The 19,384-nt window shown below is 41.3% G+C and overlaps 1 protein-coding gene across 2 annotated transcripts in view; it reads right to left on the bottom strand.

The window, feature by feature from the left end:
- LOC119735505 (rho GTPase-activating protein 32-like) overlaps positions 1-9,161 on the bottom strand; it is a 72,011-nt gene extending 62,850 nt beyond the window's left edge. For both annotated transcript variants that reach the window (XM_038209216.1, XM_038209217.1), the window contains exons 1-2: positions 8,533-9,161; positions 1,503-1,529 (exon numbers count right to left, since the gene is read on the bottom strand). In XM_038209216.1, coding sequence (XP_038065144.1) covers positions 1,503-1,529; positions 8,533-8,609 — 104 coding nt within the window. In that variant the 5' untranslated portion in view covers positions 8,610-9,161. The remainder of the gene's footprint in view (positions 1-1,502; positions 1,530-8,532) is intronic.
- Positions 9,162-19,384: the final 10,223 nt, after the last annotated feature.

Genomic DNA, 19,384 nt, shown 5'->3' with positions numbered 1-19,384 from the left:
GTACATGGACTGGAGACTGACGCACAACCACAAATTAATGGGTTAGCCATTTCCTTTTGTCCTTGCGGACTTGCTTAACATTCTGAAGTGAGTCACAGTGATGTGTTGTTGTCAATATTTGAAAACTGGATGACGTGTGCCAGTACAGACCGATAAAAATAATAATAATACTGGTATGTGTAAATAAGGTACCATTATGGAGACACGTTATCGTAATTTCTTCGTACAATGGGAGACATCGGTCATTAGGGAGACATTTTCATGTCTCCCTAATGTCACAGCCCCCCTTTAGAGGCAAATTTTACTGTCGCAATTAGATTATATTTGTTGCTCGTGGTCTAATTAGTAAACATACCGAAATTCGTGGAAAAAGGGCAAGGGAATATTGGATTCTAAGGGCACATTTAAGTTTGAAAAATTGTGTGCACAAGTCTATGGGGATGTCTCCCAATGTCTACTCCAGGGTAATTCTATTAACCTAGAACTCACTAGCATAATTTACTAGGAACCATACCAATCCTGGCAAATTCCAACACCCACATGGAAAATCGTACACACACACTGTTGGACTTAGTTTCTGGAGGTATGCCAAACGCAATGTAAAAGACCATCAGTTTTAGGGGTACTGCACCTATCTCAACAGATTTCAACAAAACTTGCTGTTGGGCTTTGATGGGTTGAGTTCGGTTTAGGGTTAATATTGCGCAAATTCCATAAGAATGATCAAATGCGCATCCCAATTATTATTCCTGTTCATCAGGAATGAGACCCTGCAGCAGCTCGAGATCCGTGCAATATGGTCTGTACACTTCACAGGTACCCATTTATACTCCTGGGTGGAGAGAGGCAATCATAGTAAAGTGCCTTGCCCAAGCACACAAGCACCATTCCAGGCATGCTATCAATTCTAGCACGTTGGCCCTTTTCAATGGCGAAAGTAGGGCTCTCCATTTTCGATTATAGTATTCAATTACTCAAAACCGGGCTTGACCGAATATTCGGATATTCACAACCGCCAGCTGCAACTGCATGCCGCGCCATTCAAAAGTTGCATGCAGAGCGCGCCAGTTAAAATTTGAGTGTTGTGATTGATATGGAGTGTTTTGCAAAGTACATGTATTTTATAACTGTCAAGGGCTTTAACCAGCTAAAAGGATAGAAACAGTTTACAGAAGACGTTAACTCTCTGAAGAGTTCTGAAAGAGTTTTCAGGAGACGTTAATTCCCTGGGGTGATTTACTAGGGACCTTTTTCATCCTTGCAAATCCCAACACCATATGGTAAACTGTACACATAAACAGTTGGACTGTTTATTTGTGGTACAGGCCTAATCCCACGTAAAGCACAGTCAGTTTACTAGCGCAGTGCTCATCCTAACAGATTCCAAAAAAACCTGGTGTTGGAGTTTGGCTGGTTGGGGATCGTTAGGGTTAAGGAATCTTTAGAAGCAGCTTCTTGTGTACATGCGCATCATACTGAGATTTCACTTTCATTGAACTCACCTGCATGCTCCAAACTGGTTGTTCCCACTGTCAGACAGGCAGCACAGAATATGAAAAAGAACAAAGAAAAAAACCAAAAAGTTAAACATAGTAGTAGTAAAAAAAATAAGTTATACAATATATACATAGTTCAAACGATGTACCGGTAGGGGCACACGTGTATTCATAAACTGTACAAATCCACCAAATATTTACACGTACACAAAAAGACTGAGCCGGAACTACAAATCTGTAGGGAAAAAATACAAAGTTTGAGTTCTACCCTCTAGCATTGTCTAGTCCATAACGGTCCAAATTCATACACGTTCATACTACACGTATGTAGGAAACACCTACCATGTATAGTTCATAATGAATATGAACAAATTGGCTATGGAATTACAATGTAAATTAATTTCAACCACCAACTTCTGATGGTAAAGTTTGAGTTGAAATATCATACAGAGGTGAGGAAAAGACTTTTGAATTATCCAAAGTCACATTTTCACACCACATTTCCAGTACGTCCATCGAAATTCCCGTAACTACCGCTTCACCTTTTCCTTTTCAGCAACTTGCCAAATTGGTCCTTCAGACGCCGCCATATTGTGGGTTTCAGTGGATCCAGCGTTGCCATGGTAACTCCAATTTCCAAACCTCCTTAAACAAAACCTCCAATTGTCTCCAGGAATCCAGTAAGACACGATGGGCACGATTTTCGAAAGCCCTCTTCTACTTGCAACTCTCCGACTAGCAACGATTCCCTCACAAGAGTTCCGATAAATCCGCAGTCAGTCTTGAAAAGACAAACCTGTCTGGCTGTACAATTCACAAAGCAAAAGAAGTATCATGTAGTGTTGACTGCAGAACCTTGTTCGTAGACGGTGCAAATTGCAACCCAGCTCAACTTAAAAAATGCACAAATCTGTCAATTGCAACCTCTATGAATCATTTTCCTGCGCTTAACCGGTTTTCCTACTAGTCTTAAACATGTATGGTACATCTACCAGCCGACGTCTGCTGCGATGACCGCGTCAAAATTGGTCTCGTCTGACTTTAACAAGTAGTCTGCAATGCGATGGATACCAGTCTGCACAAGCTGAATTTCACTCGTTACTTGTTGCTCTTAAACCAGTTACCACTCAAAATCAAACTGCTCATATGTCTATCTCGTCCGTTGAAATATTTCAGAATTCCCAGAGGAACGTCTGATCGACTAGACTGCAATCCACTGGTTCCCCGTGCTTCAACGGTTACAAGTAGGCTGAACCCACTGAAGAGCAATTGCAGATACTGTTGCAATATCAGAGAGACAGACACATTTATCACACGCTTGTGCACGTCTGACTAGCAAGTCTGTCCCATCCACTGATATTAAATAAGAGTTGGCTTACCGGCTGGTTTCCCGTGTCAAAACCGGTAACCATGCCGACCCAATCTGCGGCATCCTCTCAAAAACACCATCCCACTGTCTCTGTGGTTTTCCTGGTCTACATGCGTTTGTCTCGGTGAAACAAAGAACAAAATGAAAACTCACCAAATGCACAAACAATGGGATGCTACCATTAACCATTTCCTTGCAACGACTGGAACAAACAATGAGTCAACCCATTGCCGCTACGGCTCATCAGACTCACCCACAGATCCAGGGAAAAATAATCACTGAATGTTTCCACTGCCACAAATATGAAAGGTTCCAGATTGTTGCTTAACACATTGAAGCCATCAGACATGTTGGGGGTTTAAAGGGTTACAAACAATACTAAGAAAAACATCTTTCCAAATGGTTGTTTGCAAGTGATGCACCATTTCAGCCTTTTTGAAGCATGGCGGACAAAACCAGGGCGCACTATTTAGAAGGGGTAATCTCTTTCATATTTGCTCAAATTTACCCCCTTCAATTATCGTCCTAGTAGGGCACTTGTGATCTAGCAGTTGAGCACAGGATTCATGATCGTGAGGTTGTGGGTTCGAGCCCCGCCGTGGCCATGCGTGTTGTGCCCTTGAGTAAGGCGCTTTATCTCAATTACTCCTCTCACCCAGGTGTTAAATGGGTACTGGCATTATTCAATGCTGGGAAGGTAACAGACTCGCTGTGGAGGAGGTGTGGCGATGCACTGTGGAAGTTCTTTCTTTCCCCAGTCCAAAGAATTTGACAAACTGTCAATCAGTTCAAAAATGTTCTTGTGCTCCTCAGTCATTTTCAGTTGATGTTTACAACATGATAAGAATACAGATAGCTACCTACTTTTTAAAATTGTTTTGAAGTTTTAGTGCTCGCATGGTCAAAATATATTTTATCTTAGGCCCAAAAAAAAAAAATATTCGGTCTCTGGTCAGACCAAAGTTCCGGAATTGACGCGGGGGGACGCGGCTTTTTTTTCCTTTTTTTCTTCAAGCTTGGATTGTACAGACAAGGTGGGGTACTATTTTGCTTTTTGGTGTCCTCATGTACATTGGTATCCTCCATAATTTGCCTTGGTGCTCTCGATCATTTGCCTCGGTGCAATTTCCCATTCCTTGGTGCTCTTTGGTAAAAAAATTTGAGCAGGTGCGGCAATAGAGGGCGCTATTGGAGCTACTGCGGAACATTTTGAAAAAAAAAGAAGATTGACGCGCATGATTAAAATCGACACGCGCGCTGACCAGAGACCGACTTATTTTTTTTTTGGCCTTAGATTGGTTCGGATAAACTCCGTGTACATGTTGTTGGATGAACTGTTGGTCCTATTTTAAGATACATGTAGCATATCGTTGTGTCCGTGAAACAATGTCGTATCTCCTAAAATGGGACTACGTGAAACACAAGTTTCAGAATGTCAAAAGGTCGTACCGGTAACTCACTTAAAATAACCCGGATGTACACACAAAGTCAATAGACGTCAAGGTACGACCTTGTTGCACGGAGCGTATTGGCACGAGATACGACTTTGTTGCAGAATGGAGTTACGACCTTGTTGCCCTGGCACGACGAAATTTACAACTTTAGTAACTGGGATCATTGGAGGAAACAACAAAATACATGACAGCCCCCACTTTCAGTATATTTTGCTGCTAGTGACTCACAGGCCATGCCACCCACCTTCACCCCCAAACCACACGACCCCGTAACCTCATATTAATTTAGCCTCCGATGAATTTGATCTCAATTCCTGTTTTTCTGACGAGCGGAAGATGTGGCCTGGACACAGGAAACTCCAGGGAAAACAAACTGGTGGGTGCCTGGGCCGGAATCAGGGCAAAAAGTCTAAGGTCAAAAGGAACTGCTTTGGAGGACATCTTTTCAAATTCAATGCTTTCTATAATCTTGCATTTATGTGTGAACATGTAATTATCTTCAAGTAAACTTGAATCCTCGATCCTGATTGGTCGATCCATGGCAACAAGCCGTGCTACATACATGTATAACCATGTGGCACGGCCTCAATCCATACCGCACTCCGCGTATTCCGCTTTTCTAAGATGCGAGCGACATTCCAGCTGCATGCGTGCTAGTCCCATCTTTACTGTGCGTCATTAGTTTGCTTGAAGATAAATTTGTTATCACGTTCGCACTCGTGGAACACGGAAAATGTAGTGTGTCTGTGTCCCCCATTCGGCCTCGTGGTATGTGGGACACAGATGCACTACATTATTCCGTGTTCCACTCACGCTCGCGGGATAACTTATAATATACCACTCCAGCAAACATTACTGCTCTCCTATGCAAACATACCGGTACTTGTACATTCTGTGCAAAGTTTAGGCTATCAGCTTCGGTCCAAAAATTGGGCCACCGGTATCAAATTATCGAAAGGAGCAATGCTCATAGCAATTTTTAGCAAGGTATGAACATCTTGAGTTGGAAAATGTGTGATGGCTTTGCAGTGTGAGTGGTGGCAGTTTTTTTGGGTGTTATCGCTTTAAATTTTTTTTCTTCAAAATGGCCGCCAACATGCTTGTTACCGGATTAATTAAATGTGGTAATAAGCATGTTTTGGCTGCCATTTTTTTTTAAAAATTGATAGCACCCAAAAAAGCTGCCACCACTGCAATGCTATCTCATATTTTCCAACTACAGGGGTGCATAACTTGCCAAAAGTTAAATTTTTCCCCTAATTTGATACCGACCAAACTCCCAGGCTGATGGCCTACCGGTAGTTGTCCTGTCACAGTTTCAGTCAAAATAAGTCAAGTGACTGTTTTTAACGGTTGAGTGCTCCCTGCCAACATCAAGCAGGATTGACTGGCTGTGACTGTTTATGTACAATGTAGCTAGCTTTGCTTTGACTGTAGGTGATTGATAAGGGCAGCTGTGCCTACCACTTGCCTGCTTTTGTCTGTTGACTGAATTTGACCAGTCACGGTGCTTGCTACAAATTGTGATCTGACTGTTGGTGACTACCCGTTAGCTGTATAAAAGGCATAGCAGGGGAAGAGGATTGATTTTTGTGGTAGCATTACATGTTAGGCACCGTTGATATCAGAATTTTCAATAATAAACTTATCGGAAATCCAATATCAAGAATATTTGATATATCGATTATCCCATGTAAAAGTTAAAGACCGTAATTAAATATGACACTTTGATTTATCAAAACAAATTAAACATTTGTAAGTTGCCGCCGACTTTTATTTTATAATAGGGCAAACGTTAAACACAAAGTAAAAGCACCAATGGGAGATTTTTTTTTGATGATTATTTGACGCATTTTCAATATTTTCAATATAATTCCTCAATACTGTTAAATTTCGATGTGATTACAAAATTACTATCAACGATATCGATATCAAACTAATATCGAATAATCAAGTAATATCGATATATCGACAGTGCTTACTACCGGTACAATGTATACAAGAAATCTGAAAAGAACTGTGGTCCTGAAAAGAATCGGGGAAACTCAATGCTTCAGAGAGTATGCGCTGCTGGTCATCAATAGAGTGAGGCACGTACATGTACTTTGTTCAAACTTTGACGACCTTTAATAGATAGTGACTACTTATTAGTCACACCCGATCCACAGTACAGGCCCTTCATTGATATCATCACTACACCTCATACATATTAGATCCCAAAATGTGAACTACTGCATTGTTCCATAATGCACTACCATATGGAGACATGTGTAAACTGTAATGTATACATGTACGTCTCCACAGGGCAATTTCTATCTAGGTGAATACATCTTCACAATCATGAAACAGATATGCGGATTGGATTTTACTCAAAAACTAGGAATTTCCAAGGAGTGTTTATACGTCGCAAATTGAAGTATTTATATGTACCGGTACATGTACTTATCAGGGATATTTAGTTTGAATTTCAGCCCACAAAATTAATTCTGGCTGAGCATTTTGAAACCACATATTGACACTCAATTTTTATGACACGAGAACAAAGAGATGTCTCTACAAGGATACAAACTCCAGTATGCGCCCATTTGACACTGAGGATTACTCTAGTCTCTTGTCCATGTACTGACACAATAACTGCATTAATAATATGGTGTTTTCAAGAACCCTATCATCACTGAGTGTTTACTATTGTTAACCCTGATATATGGGATCATCTGTCACCAGTCGCAATTGTGTGAATGACACTTCAGTTGAGGATTACATGTACCGGTACACTGTATTTGCACAATACTGATTTGATCTACACACAATGCACATTGCATGTGTGCACTATAGTTGTGCAAAATTGTCCACTTGAAAAGTTTGGAGTGCTATGAAGATACCGTGCCAGTAGACACATCTCTGAGCACTTGCTTGAGTGCACCCATGTATGGGACACAGTCAGTTATTTTCGTCACAATGTGGTGCTCATTTGAACAACAGTGGCCTCAATGATTTGGCCATAACTACAGTGTCCCATGATAAGGCCTTTCACACTAGAGCTTCTCAACCGGGTTGAACTCAACCCTGGGCAAAGCCAGTGCCGCCCCGCCCCGGATTGAGTTTTCTATTTTTCAAACCTGCGTTCACCCCTGTGTCGTTTCACACTTGTTTCGTGCAAACCGAGCTAGTTTCAAACCCTGGCTAGAGTTTCAACCCGGTTAAAACTTGAAAATCTCAACCCTGGTCTGGAGCAAGGTTGAGTTCAACCCGGGGCGAAATCAATCTCAGGGTTGAGGCAGGGTTGGTGCAGGGTTTAAAATTTTCAAGTGTGAAATGCCGCAGGTTTTTAACCCTGCGTCAACCCCGCGTCAACCACAAGATTTGTTCAGCGTGAAAAGGCCTATAGATGTACATGTAGGTCTCTCTCAAATGACGTCATTTCCTACAGACCAGCCACGTGCATCGGCATTTTGAGCGTCAACTAGCATAACGCGCATCGGCTGCGCCTTATTTCGAACACATTTCAAGCAACAAGCGCTTGTTTGGAACATTTTCAACAATGCGCAACGCGTGTTTGATTGCGTAAAATACACAGCTGCAGTTCTCCTACAGAGATGGCCGCCTTTGAGAGAGACCTATAAAAGAGAAGTGGTCACATGCCCAGTCTGCATTCCACTGTGATGACTTTACCGTACATATAGTACACAACTCCATTGTAAAGAAATTGGCTTGTGATACACAGGTATCGGTATGTGTCCAATTCGGGCGATTCACAATGCAGTACGCCACCAAGAGTTTGCCATGGAGAGTCCAATTTTCAGATTTACGGTCGACAAAACATGGTCCATTTGAATGAGCGTCAGTAGACAACTTGAGCTAATACGTTATAGATTGGAGCATGGCATTCTGCCGCCTTACAGAAAAACACCATATTGATAAGAAGAAAAGAAAAGGGCAAACAGATCCTCGAATCAGACGCTTACGAAACTACTGACCGGAAAAACTAACAATTTCAAATGTCCCGTGCTGCGAATTTGTCGACCATCTCCCACAATGCACTGGGAAAAATTAACTCTCAGTGGAAAACTCTTGGAGGCGCACTGCATTGCGAATCGCCTGAATTAACAAGGACAAGCCAGGTTTCCATGCCACAGTGTATCTCACAACAATTTTAGGGAATTGTCTCCTGCAAAACACTTCTACATTCTGTCAACAGATAGGGCTATCTTACCTGTACAGATATCCCTCGTAGAGGTTGCTGGACCAGGTCCAGCGCCGCCGGGCCAACACCGTCGCCACGTCCACCATCGCTCCAGTTTATATCATCCCAACGACACACAATGTTATATCACAAACTGAGCAACTGCGAGCGAGTAACCTGTACGCCTGGAGACGCATATGAGTCTGACTGGCAAGTTTACCATCACGGGTAGGTGACTGTGCAGCTAGTTTTTTGTTTTCGGAGTCATGCGAAACATAATCCCAGGTTATAGCACTGGCTTTAAAGAGGGTTTCCTTTCCGTCTTAATACCAGAATTAACTTCCTCTAACGCCAAACACCATCCAGGTTTAAGTGTCTTCAACATGTGCACGTTGGCTCCAATTATCTTGACAAAGACGGTTATAAGACAGCTGGGACAGAGCAGAGGTGACGGAATGTTTTTTTAAAACACTGTCCCGATTGACAGTAAAAAACACCTCCTTCATTGTAAAAGTTTGTCATACCGGATCATCATTCACATCAATGGTTTCTATTTGAAGAAGAGACACACCCATTAAGCAACAGCCACGCCCGTCGAGAAGATGCCACACCCTGAAGAACAACGACCGCTTTGGAGCACTACATGAAAATCACAACACAGGCGCTACATAAATTGGGAGCTAGCACTGTGAATCCTCAGAGTGCCAACATACAATTTGAATGGTCCGTGTGCCTTTGTACATGTACATGTACATGTACCGGTATACTCCACAAAAGCAATGCTTGCACTAGCCCTGAAGGCAAGACAAGAACAAGAGCAACGTACAAATGGAGGCTGGTTCCTGTCCCCTCCACTGCATTCTGGACTTGAACGGAGGGAGTTGAAAATTAAAATTTCGTACATGTAGTTATAAACTCAAAAACTACTGGGTACATCTTGCTAAAATTATGACTGATCACTACAGAAATTGCTAAGCAATCCTGCCATACTATTCGTTTGGCCCAAAACAGTGATGCTGATAATGTGTACAAAACTACATGTATGCAATTTACAACACATGCTACTGACAAAAAGTTGCACTTTTGTATACATACCGGTACATGTACGTACACCAAGTGTACAAGTGTGCAATGTGAGTGTGTACCACAACTTGCACGTACCGGTACAAAAGTGCAACTGTTTCGGTATCATTTGTAATGAATTGCATAATTCTACTATGCATTTTCACTGTTTTGGGCCAAATATTTAAGTAAAGCTGGATTTCTAAGGAATTTCTGTACTGATTGGTTGTTATTTGAGTGAGAGGTGCTCAGTAGTTTTTGAGTTAGAGGAAAAAGTACTGGAAGGGGGGACTTTCATTTTTGGTTGAGTGTATACATATGTATATACATGTATGTTATGGGAAACTAAGGGGGCTTATTTTTGGTCAATTTTCCAGGGACAGACCACCAAGTGAGTGAAGTGACACATACTGTAGAAGGGTCTGCCAGAGCTAATCCTCTACAGAACACACCCCAGACTAAAAAAAAAAACTACTCAAGTACCATAAATCTAGCCACAAGCTAAACCGAGTCTACAAAATGTACACATTTTCACAGTCTACTTCAAACGCCTATAAGCGACTTCAAGGAATCCCTAGTACAAACAATCCAAACGTCAACGCCATTCATCCTCAAAAGGAGGGGAAAAGTTCACCTGAGGTTATCCAACTTTTCCTTTTCATATACATCCAGAGAATGCAGGACATGTTATGAATGAAGCACGTGAGCGTGAGGCAACAGGGCGGCCGGTCAGGAAACGCTGAGGTCACGTCGCGATGTTGGGGTTAAGTGCTCTGAATGAAGTCTAACCAAACAAACACTGTAACATTCTACTGATGGAAGTTTGAGAGACGACATTGATGACAAATTTATTGCCACTCTCAATACTGAAGAGTTCCCAGAAGAAGCCATGTGTACGGCAGTGTTCACAATTTGTGTGTGTAAATTAAGGCAGTGACCCTATGTTTAATTTTTTTTCAGTTGTTATTTTTTATTTAAAGATTAAAATATTATTACATTATTTGTAATTTGTGCATTACATACTGGTTCATGTTCGGTTGAAGCAACAAAAGTGATCAAAATCTAAAGAAGCATGCTGTACAACTAACCTGAAGTTTTAGCTCAGTGAATGCTGTACATTCCCCACCCCCCCCCCAAAAAAGATTTCAGATTGAAAGTTGCCCAAATCATGTTTTTAAAATGTGCCGGAATTCAGCGTCCGGAACATGTTCTTCGATTCAGCCGATTGCAGCTACGCGAAGTGGCGCACTGAACCGACAAGTTATTGCAACCGCACGTGTGTGCATCATGTCAACACTTGTACTCGTTCACGGCTTTGTCAAATTAAAAATTAACTTCTGATGGAATTCTCTAAAAATGCGTCTTTAGACGCATCATTGGAAATGGCCTTTCATTGTTTTCTTCAAATTGACAACTTGCCAGAAAGAACAATTTCACAGGGAGTTTTGTGCCATTACTACCGGTATCTAGATAAACCAAGCATGCTTTTCAACAATACTTTTGTCAGTTACTTTTTGGATAGCTTCAAATGATGGACTGTACCTATAATTATCCAGAACAAGACTGTGTCTTGACCTCGAGGTTCTGACCATTCATCGGGCGCTTTCTATCGGGTCTTCCGTAACCCATTGTTGTATTCCAAAAACGTGGCAGCAAAATTGACCAATCAACAGCTTAGTCCACATTTCTGATCGAAATGATGTCACAATCTCTAAAGTCGACTCTGATTGGCTGGCGCGCAGGGTCGCATAAAATCTGCCTTGCTCACATATATCAGACGCTGGTTACGGACAGAGCTCCATTGGACAACGGGTGATACACAGACTATCAAAAACTTACAGGTGTCCTGTACACGTGCATCATCTACATGTACTGCACATTTAAAGCTACATGTATCCATCATTTGCAGCCATCCCAAAAGTAACTGGCGTAATTATTGTTAAAAAACATACTTGGTTGAAAGATAGTAAGGGGACTAAACTCCCTGTGAAATTATTCTTTCTGGCAAGCTGTCATTTTGAAGTAATGAACGAAAGAAGGCCTTTCCAACGGTGCGTCTTAAGACGCACCGTAGGAAAATTTAAATTAGTAATTCATTTTGTTATTCAGCGAAGCACGCGCAAGCATTGGCACGACGCGTACACGCGCGCGCAGTTGCTATAATTCGTCGGATCAGTGCGCGACATCGCGTATACATGTAGCTGCAATCGGTTCAGTGAGAACGTGTCTCGGACGCTGAATTCAGGCCCAATTCAAAACATGATTCAGCAACTTTTGATTTGAAATTGAGATCCTAGAATGCTGTTTTTCTCGGAGTATACAGCTGAAGCTGAGCTGAAACTTCATCAGGTTAGTTGTTCAGTATCCTTCATTAGATTTTGAACACTTTTGTTGCTTCAAACGAACAAAATGCACAAATTACAAATGATGGACTATACCTTTAAAGGCACAGGCTTAAGTCACCACATGCATTGCGACAAATTTAGAAAATCTAAAGGCCTAATACAAAGCTAATTCACAAACACAAAACTGACTCTAATTTGTTAACTAAAAAGAAACCTAGTGAAAAACAAGAAGGTAAGACAATGATCAATTTGACATGGCCTTTTGTCCGGGTGCAGATGGCAACATGATCAATACCAGTACCAGGAAGACAATCTCCAATAACAATCAACTTCCTAAAGATTCGGGCAAGGCATACATGTGGATATAACAGGGACTGAGGTCAACACATTGGGTCCACACCGTGGGAAAGAGACTTCAAATCACGCCAATCTCTTCCTGTCACTATTGTTTTGGTTTTAGTGTGCATCCTGGGATGTAACAAAACGTTGTTCTATCGACACACAGCTGTGTATGGCACGCGATGATACTAATTTATGCAAAACTTGTTGAGGGTGTTAATCAGGAAGGCAAATTTTTCTAGGATCAGCTGATTTCCACGTTTTTCACTTCACACTTACGCCATTCAAAACTGAAAAATACTGTAAAAAGTCTTGAAAAGGTTGGGGTTTCCTCGCTTTTAGTTTTTTCCAAGTTGCATGCCTGGTTAATTGTTACCTTCCTTCAAATACTGTTTCTGCGAACGTCTGTATACATGTGTAAATGAGGACATAACTACAAAAATCAACTACGGTCCCCAACACTTCACTTTATACAAACTGTTGCTGTTTTAACCCCTGACCCTGCTAAATCCAACAGTATGCAACAACCTGACCCTGCTAAATGCAACAAAAAGCATCACTGGTGAAAAGTTGTTGCATACTGTTGCAGTTGCCAGGCAACTCAAGTTCCTGTGCTTTTCCCAAGGCGATAGTACAACAGAATCCACTGTTGCGTTTGGTTGCATTTAAGTACGGTAGCAGGATACAGCTTGGTGCCAAGGCTGGTATGCACTGCACAATGCAACAGAATCCACTGTTGCAATTTGCTGCATTTAGCAAGGTAACTGCTTGGTGCCAGGGCTGGTGTGTACTGGGTTCACTGCACATTGCAACAGAATCCACTGTTGCAATTTGTTGCATGTAGCAGGGTAACTGTTTGATGCCAAGGCTGGTATGCACTGGTTTCACCGCACAATGCAACAAAATCAACCTTGCAATTTGTTGCATTTAGCAGGGTAACTGCTTGATGCCAAGGCTGGTATGCACTGGTTCCACTGCACAATGCAACAAAATCCAATTTGTTGCATTTAGCAGGGTAACTGTTTGGTGCTAAGGCTGGTATGCACTGGTTCCACTGCACAATGCAACAGATCCAATTTGTTGCATTTAGCAGGGTGACTGCTTGGTGCCAAGGCTGGTATGCACTGGTTCCACTGCACGATGCAACAGAATCCAATTTGTTGCATTTAGCAGGGTGACTGTTTGGTGCCAAGGCTGGTATGCACTGGTTCCACTGCACAATGCAACAGAATCCAATTTGTTGCATTTAGCAGGGTAACTGCTTGGTGCCAAGGCTGGTATGCACTGGTTTCACTGCACAATGCAACAGAATTCACTGTTGCAATTTGTTGCATTACATGTAATTAGCACCTGGTTCCTATTTCAGCCAAGTTGCATTTTGTTGCATTTGTCAGGGTGCCTACAGAAAAACTGTTGGGGGTATAAAGATAAACGCGTTCCATACAAAACGAGTCATCAATGTGTTTGTTAAACGCTAACGAAAACTTTCCGAGTCATTTTCTGCTGATTTGAAAACTTCCCGTGAGCAAGTCACGGTTTGTAACATCCTCCTTAAGCCAACTAAAAAAAAAAGTTTACAGATAAAAACTTGACGGGGAGAAAAATTAATTGTTCATTATTTCATTAAAACAAGGCGTGGCCTGACTGTCAGAGAGGAAGGAAGGGGAAGAAGATTGATTTTTCCTGCTTGTCATTCAGTATTATACTATTATTGTGAACTGGTAAGCATGTGTATCCCATGACGTAGTTATTTTGGAAGTTCAATCAACTTGAACCCTCACCTCCTTCGCCTTTTTCTTAGCCTTTAGTCAAGTCCCACGTGCCTATACCCGAACCATCCGGACATGTAACGCACCCCGGATGCTGGCAGGTAAAAAGACTAGCACGAGCGGCGAAGCCGTACTATCTCGTGCAACTAATCACTTATTCATTTATTCACGTAATATAAATCAAGCATTATAAACCAATCATCTAACGGTGGTTTGCGGTTACCAGCAACAGCACCCGCGCCATGGCGCTGATTTATGTTAGTAATTCTGCATTTTCATTGGTCAATTCACAACGGGTAATGCATTATGCATGTCTACCCAATCGGTAGACTAACCCTAACCCTGCCAGACGCAGCACAGTGCATCAGGTGGAAAAGAACTGGTGCACTTTGATGCGTTCAGCTACCAACACCAGTGCATGAATGGCCAGCTCTGAAACAATGAGAGCTAAGTCCCATAAAACAATGCCACAGTTGTATCCTGCTGCATGCGATGACCACAGACTCTCAGGCAGTGTGGCCTTGAGACTTTTCCCCTGATGGATCTTGCTACACTGGGCAGGCTTGTCACTTAGTCAAGTGTTGCATGTTGCTACGTTTGGCAGGGTTCTAGCAAACATACCCTGGAGGGTTAGGGCTAATGTAAAGAAAAACATATTAAGCGTTCTCCACAAGATGGTAAAGGCCCTCGCGGCTTCGCCGCTTGTGCTTGTCTTTTTACGTGTCAGCATCCGGGGTGCGTCACGTGTCCGGTTAAGCGTGTGGGACTTGACTAAAGGCTACCTTTTTCTAGGAAGCTTTCAAAATTCACCCAAAAAACTAACACAGTTTGCAGAAAACTACATGTATTGGCATTTACATTGGTGAAGGGCAAAAACCGATATTGAATTTAGATCACCCCAACGCAAATTCCATCTATATCTGAATAGTTTGGTTGCAGTACCCGCTATTAAAGTACCAGGACTACACCGACCCTGGCACGCTCAATGGTCGAGTGGTAAGACGTCTGCACTAGTAAGCAGGAGGTCCTGGGTTCGAGTCCCACCTGAGTTGTTTCTTCTCACAATCACTCCGGAAAACACGGAACATACAGCGTTTATATAAATACACTCAACCAAACAAGAAAGTCCCCCCTTAATACTGTTTGTCTAACTCAAACACTACTGGGCACATCTTGCTCAAATTGCAACTAATCAGTACAGCAATTCCTTAGCAATCCAGCCATACTCTTTGTTTGGTCCAAAAAAAGTGATAATGGGTAGACAATTATGAAATTTATGACAAATGGTACCGAAAAAAGTTGCACTTTTGTATGCGTGCAAGGTGAGTGTGAACCACAACTTAAGTGCAACTGTTTTTGGTATCATTTGTCATAAATTGCATTAATTCGTACACATTGTCACTGTTTTGGGCCAAATAAAGAGTATGGCTGGATTGCTAAGGAATTTCTGTACTGATTGGTCGTTATTTGAGCGAGAGGTACTCAGTAGTTTTTGAGTTAGACACAAAAGTATTGGAAGGGGGGCACTTTCTTTTTTGGTTGAGAGTGTACATCGAGGAAGGTTGATATTGAAATTTTCTCAGTTGAAAACATGTTCAAAGACTGACCACTCTGCATGAATACATGTATGTATGCATGTACCGAACGTACATGTGACCAGGTTCAACAAGAACTGTTCTTGTTAATGAAAATGAAATATATATATAAAATAAATATTGTAATGTACATGTACATACCGGTATTCACATGTATCATCAAATAATAATAATGGTTTGTAATACCGGTATGGTTTGGAAATAAAACAAAAACTGAAAGATACTGTTATACACACTGTAAAAAAACAATAAATATTTCAAATTTTTCACTTTTCCGAGAAGCGATGCTTTGACCAACTTTGCAGTGGCTGACTCATTCTGTAAACTGAACATTCTGAAATCCAAAGACCACCAAAAGCCACAACCTGGACATTATTTACCTGAAAAGAGAGGCAACACAGGAGGCATGTCCCCAGGTGGCAACTAGATCACAATACTCTGCACAGCTGACTCACAGTTTACCCAAATTATCAAATTAATCCGCGTGACACTTTCAATTTGAATTCCAAGTACTGACTAAAAAGCTTTCCCAACCAAATTTCCCTCAATCCGACCCACAAAGAAAGACAAATCCCGGCAAATATTTCCAGTCTCAACCTCCGGACGACACCCCGGAGTCAATCAAACTGAACAAAGTCTCAAATGTGCACCAACATGCGTGAAATGTACTCTGAGAAAACAAGGTGTAAACGCTGGAAACCTGCACAGGCCACAGTCAAAGTACATGTACTACGCAACCTCATTCCCCTCTGCTACCACACAATACGCACCATTTCACCCCCGGAGGGTTGGTTAGTGTTACTTGATAGCCTGCTATTGGTAAATAGTACAATGGGGTTGCAATAGCCCTGGCAAAAACACATTCTTAAAGAGAGCATTGAAGGAAAACTGAGAAATGGGAGACTTTTTGGGACACTCAGTGGCAGCAAACAGACTGGTCCTTTTCAATGGGCTTTATGCACGAGTCAGCCATATTGAATTCAAAGTGAGGTAAAAGCTTCACTCTTGGAACTTGCGAAGAGAAATGAAAACAAGTCAATTACTAATTCATTCCAGTCTGCTTCAATAAATAATTTAGAATTTGTAATTAAACATTCCCTCATGTTTTAAGCAGAGTAAACAAAAAATGACAGTAAAATAAGGCTGCATAAATAGTCTGGCGCCATCCCATTCAATAGTTAATTTATGAAATACACGTTCAGGGATCTCGACAAAAATGGCCAACTCGTGCATAAGGCCCATTGTTTGCATCGTGTTAAAGCTAATGTGCACACGTTCAAAATGACGCCACCAAGCATCTTAATTTTAAGTCTATCGTTACTCTGTGTGTGATCCCCCAAGAATTTGTCCAGCCAAAATCAACCCAAGTACTCAGAAGTTTTGAAAAATTTAACACATGTGCCATTGCTGATTGCTACAGTATACAGGGTGAGTAAAAAAATAAGGAAAACCCAAATGGCAAGAACAATTTTATTTAACGAAGTTCTGCAGGTACAATCAAAATCGAGGATACCGGTGGATGTACATGTATGTATGAAAGCCCAATTAATTGGTTTTCTTTAAATCATTGTAATCACTCATTGTGTACTTTTTAAGTTACGGAATTTTGAACACGTTTTACAATTCTGTCCACGGATCACAAAAAAGGTAATTGTTCTTTCAGCAAAACAGAAACAATTCACATTGGGATGTGTGAATTGTGTTTGTTTTGCTGAAAGAACACTTACCTTTTTCGTGATCCGTGGACAGAACTTCAAAACGGTGGTTTTGTTTAAAATTCCGTAACTTGAAAAGTACATGAGTGATTTGAATGGTTCTTGTACTAAAAGAAAGCTTATTAAGTTGGCTATCATATCCTAGGTTTTGAAAGTGCTACGTGCAGAACTTTATTCGGAAAATAGTCCTGCCACTTGGGTTTCCCTCTTTTTAAAACTCACCCTGTGTAAGCACATTAAAGATTGGAAGCAGAAAGTTCCACAAAGATCACGCAGACTTCAGAGGCCAAACAAGTTTTTAAAATATCCAAGACTACATAAATTTTACTGGTAGAAAAGTTTTCTGTCGTTCATTGCTGCTATGGTAGCACAGCTTTTCCATACACTGCCCCACAACTATACATTTGTAAGTATGCAGTGCATAACAGCACTATGCTTTTTGGCCCTGATATCTCTTAGCTTTTCCCAATTTTTTAACGATACATTTCCCAGAAATTTATGACAATGGCAGTAGTTTTGCCTGAATTTGACAACAGAATGTCTAACATTTGTTGCGTTTTTTTGAGTGAAATTTGGCATATGTACAATGTACAATTTTGTGGAGTCTTAATTTTATCCAAACAAATATGAACAGCAAAGACAACCCCATGCACAACATACAAGTTATGAAGATTTAGTTAACTTTAACGTATTTCTTTTTGCATTCTACTGCCACTTTAAGAACTCTGTTGATACAAAGTCTGTCCAATTACCCCAGAGCAGTTTAAGTATATTACCCAAGCGTGTAATGTTGTGTGTAATGTTGGGACGGACCAGGCTCATTTAGCACTACTGTGTCACGCTCAATTAGCCTCAGTTCTTGTACAACTTCTTACTTTTCACACAAAAGCATGCATATGTACCTGATGTAAAACCACAAGGTTAAAACCACAAAGTTAAAACCACACTACCTGAAATTTGAACAAATAGGCCTATCTACATGTACATGTAAGCATAGAAATTTGCCATAATAGGGAAAATACTACATGTAGCTTAACCCTAACCCTGCTGATCCAACAGGATCCAACTACATGTCTTATACCCAATGGAGCCTGTTTGATTGTGCAGTTAACCCCTTGTGTACATTCCTGATGCAAAATGTTGGATTCAGCAGGCAACTGAGCCGCATTAATTACAACGCCATGTTGGACTCCGTTGGATTTAGCAGACAACTGAAAATAAGGCTCAGTGGATTGAGCAGGAAAGTCCGGATGGACTCTGTTGGATTTAGCAGGGTAGTCCTGAGGAACTAAGTAGGGAGTTAGGGTTATCAATTTCAGCGAGTTACTGGCCAGAATGTTTGGTATGCAATTGTGTAATACTTTACCTGTGACTGGCATACAAATATGTGCAAACCAAATTTTAAAAGTACATGGTGTAGCAACATATGAAGAAACGAATAATAAGGGAATAAATGTGTGCTCCGGAGGTTTTTATCACTCGTTTAATACCGCTTAGAGTCTGGGTGCTGATAATTACCCGAGCTGGAGGCGAGGGTAATTATCAGCACCCAGACTCTAAGCGGTATTAAACAGAGTGATAAATACCGACCGAGCACATATTTATTCCCATTCATAAATACCTTATCCGTAAAAAATATATCAAATAATTCGTTCAAAAAATCCCGATTTTGTTCAACAAGTTCACTTCATGCTTTTTGAAACATCCCTCTAGCAAAATAATGGAGTGTTCAGCTGGCGAGTAAGATGTAAACAACCCTTTTATGGAGATTGACGCGCGCGTAACATGTTCTGCGCGATGTCACGCAGAACGCACCTGGGGCGTTGCGTTTTGAATTTAGAACTATAAAATTCTGACTCGCTTGTAGTGTTGCGCATGCCTACGTGAGGATTGTGAACGTTCAACCAATGAAACGGTAAGAGGCACTGGATTTGTAGGAGTCCACATTTTATTGTGACACTGGAAAAGTGTTTAAGACCAGCTAGCCATGTCTTTATCATCCGTTTAAGACCGGCCACGTGACGGGCTCTCGACCAATAGGAATAGCTAAACTGTCT

This window comes from Patiria miniata, unplaced genomic scaffold, assembly GCF_015706575.1.
Source record: "Patiria miniata isolate m_02_andy unplaced genomic scaffold, ASM1570657v1 HiC_scaffold_29, whole genome shotgun sequence".
Taxonomy (NCBI): Eukaryota; Metazoa; Echinodermata; class Asteroidea; order Valvatida; family Asterinidae; genus Patiria; species Patiria miniata.
Note: the sequence above shows the minus strand (reverse complement) of the source record. Positions and strands in the feature narration are given on the sequence as shown.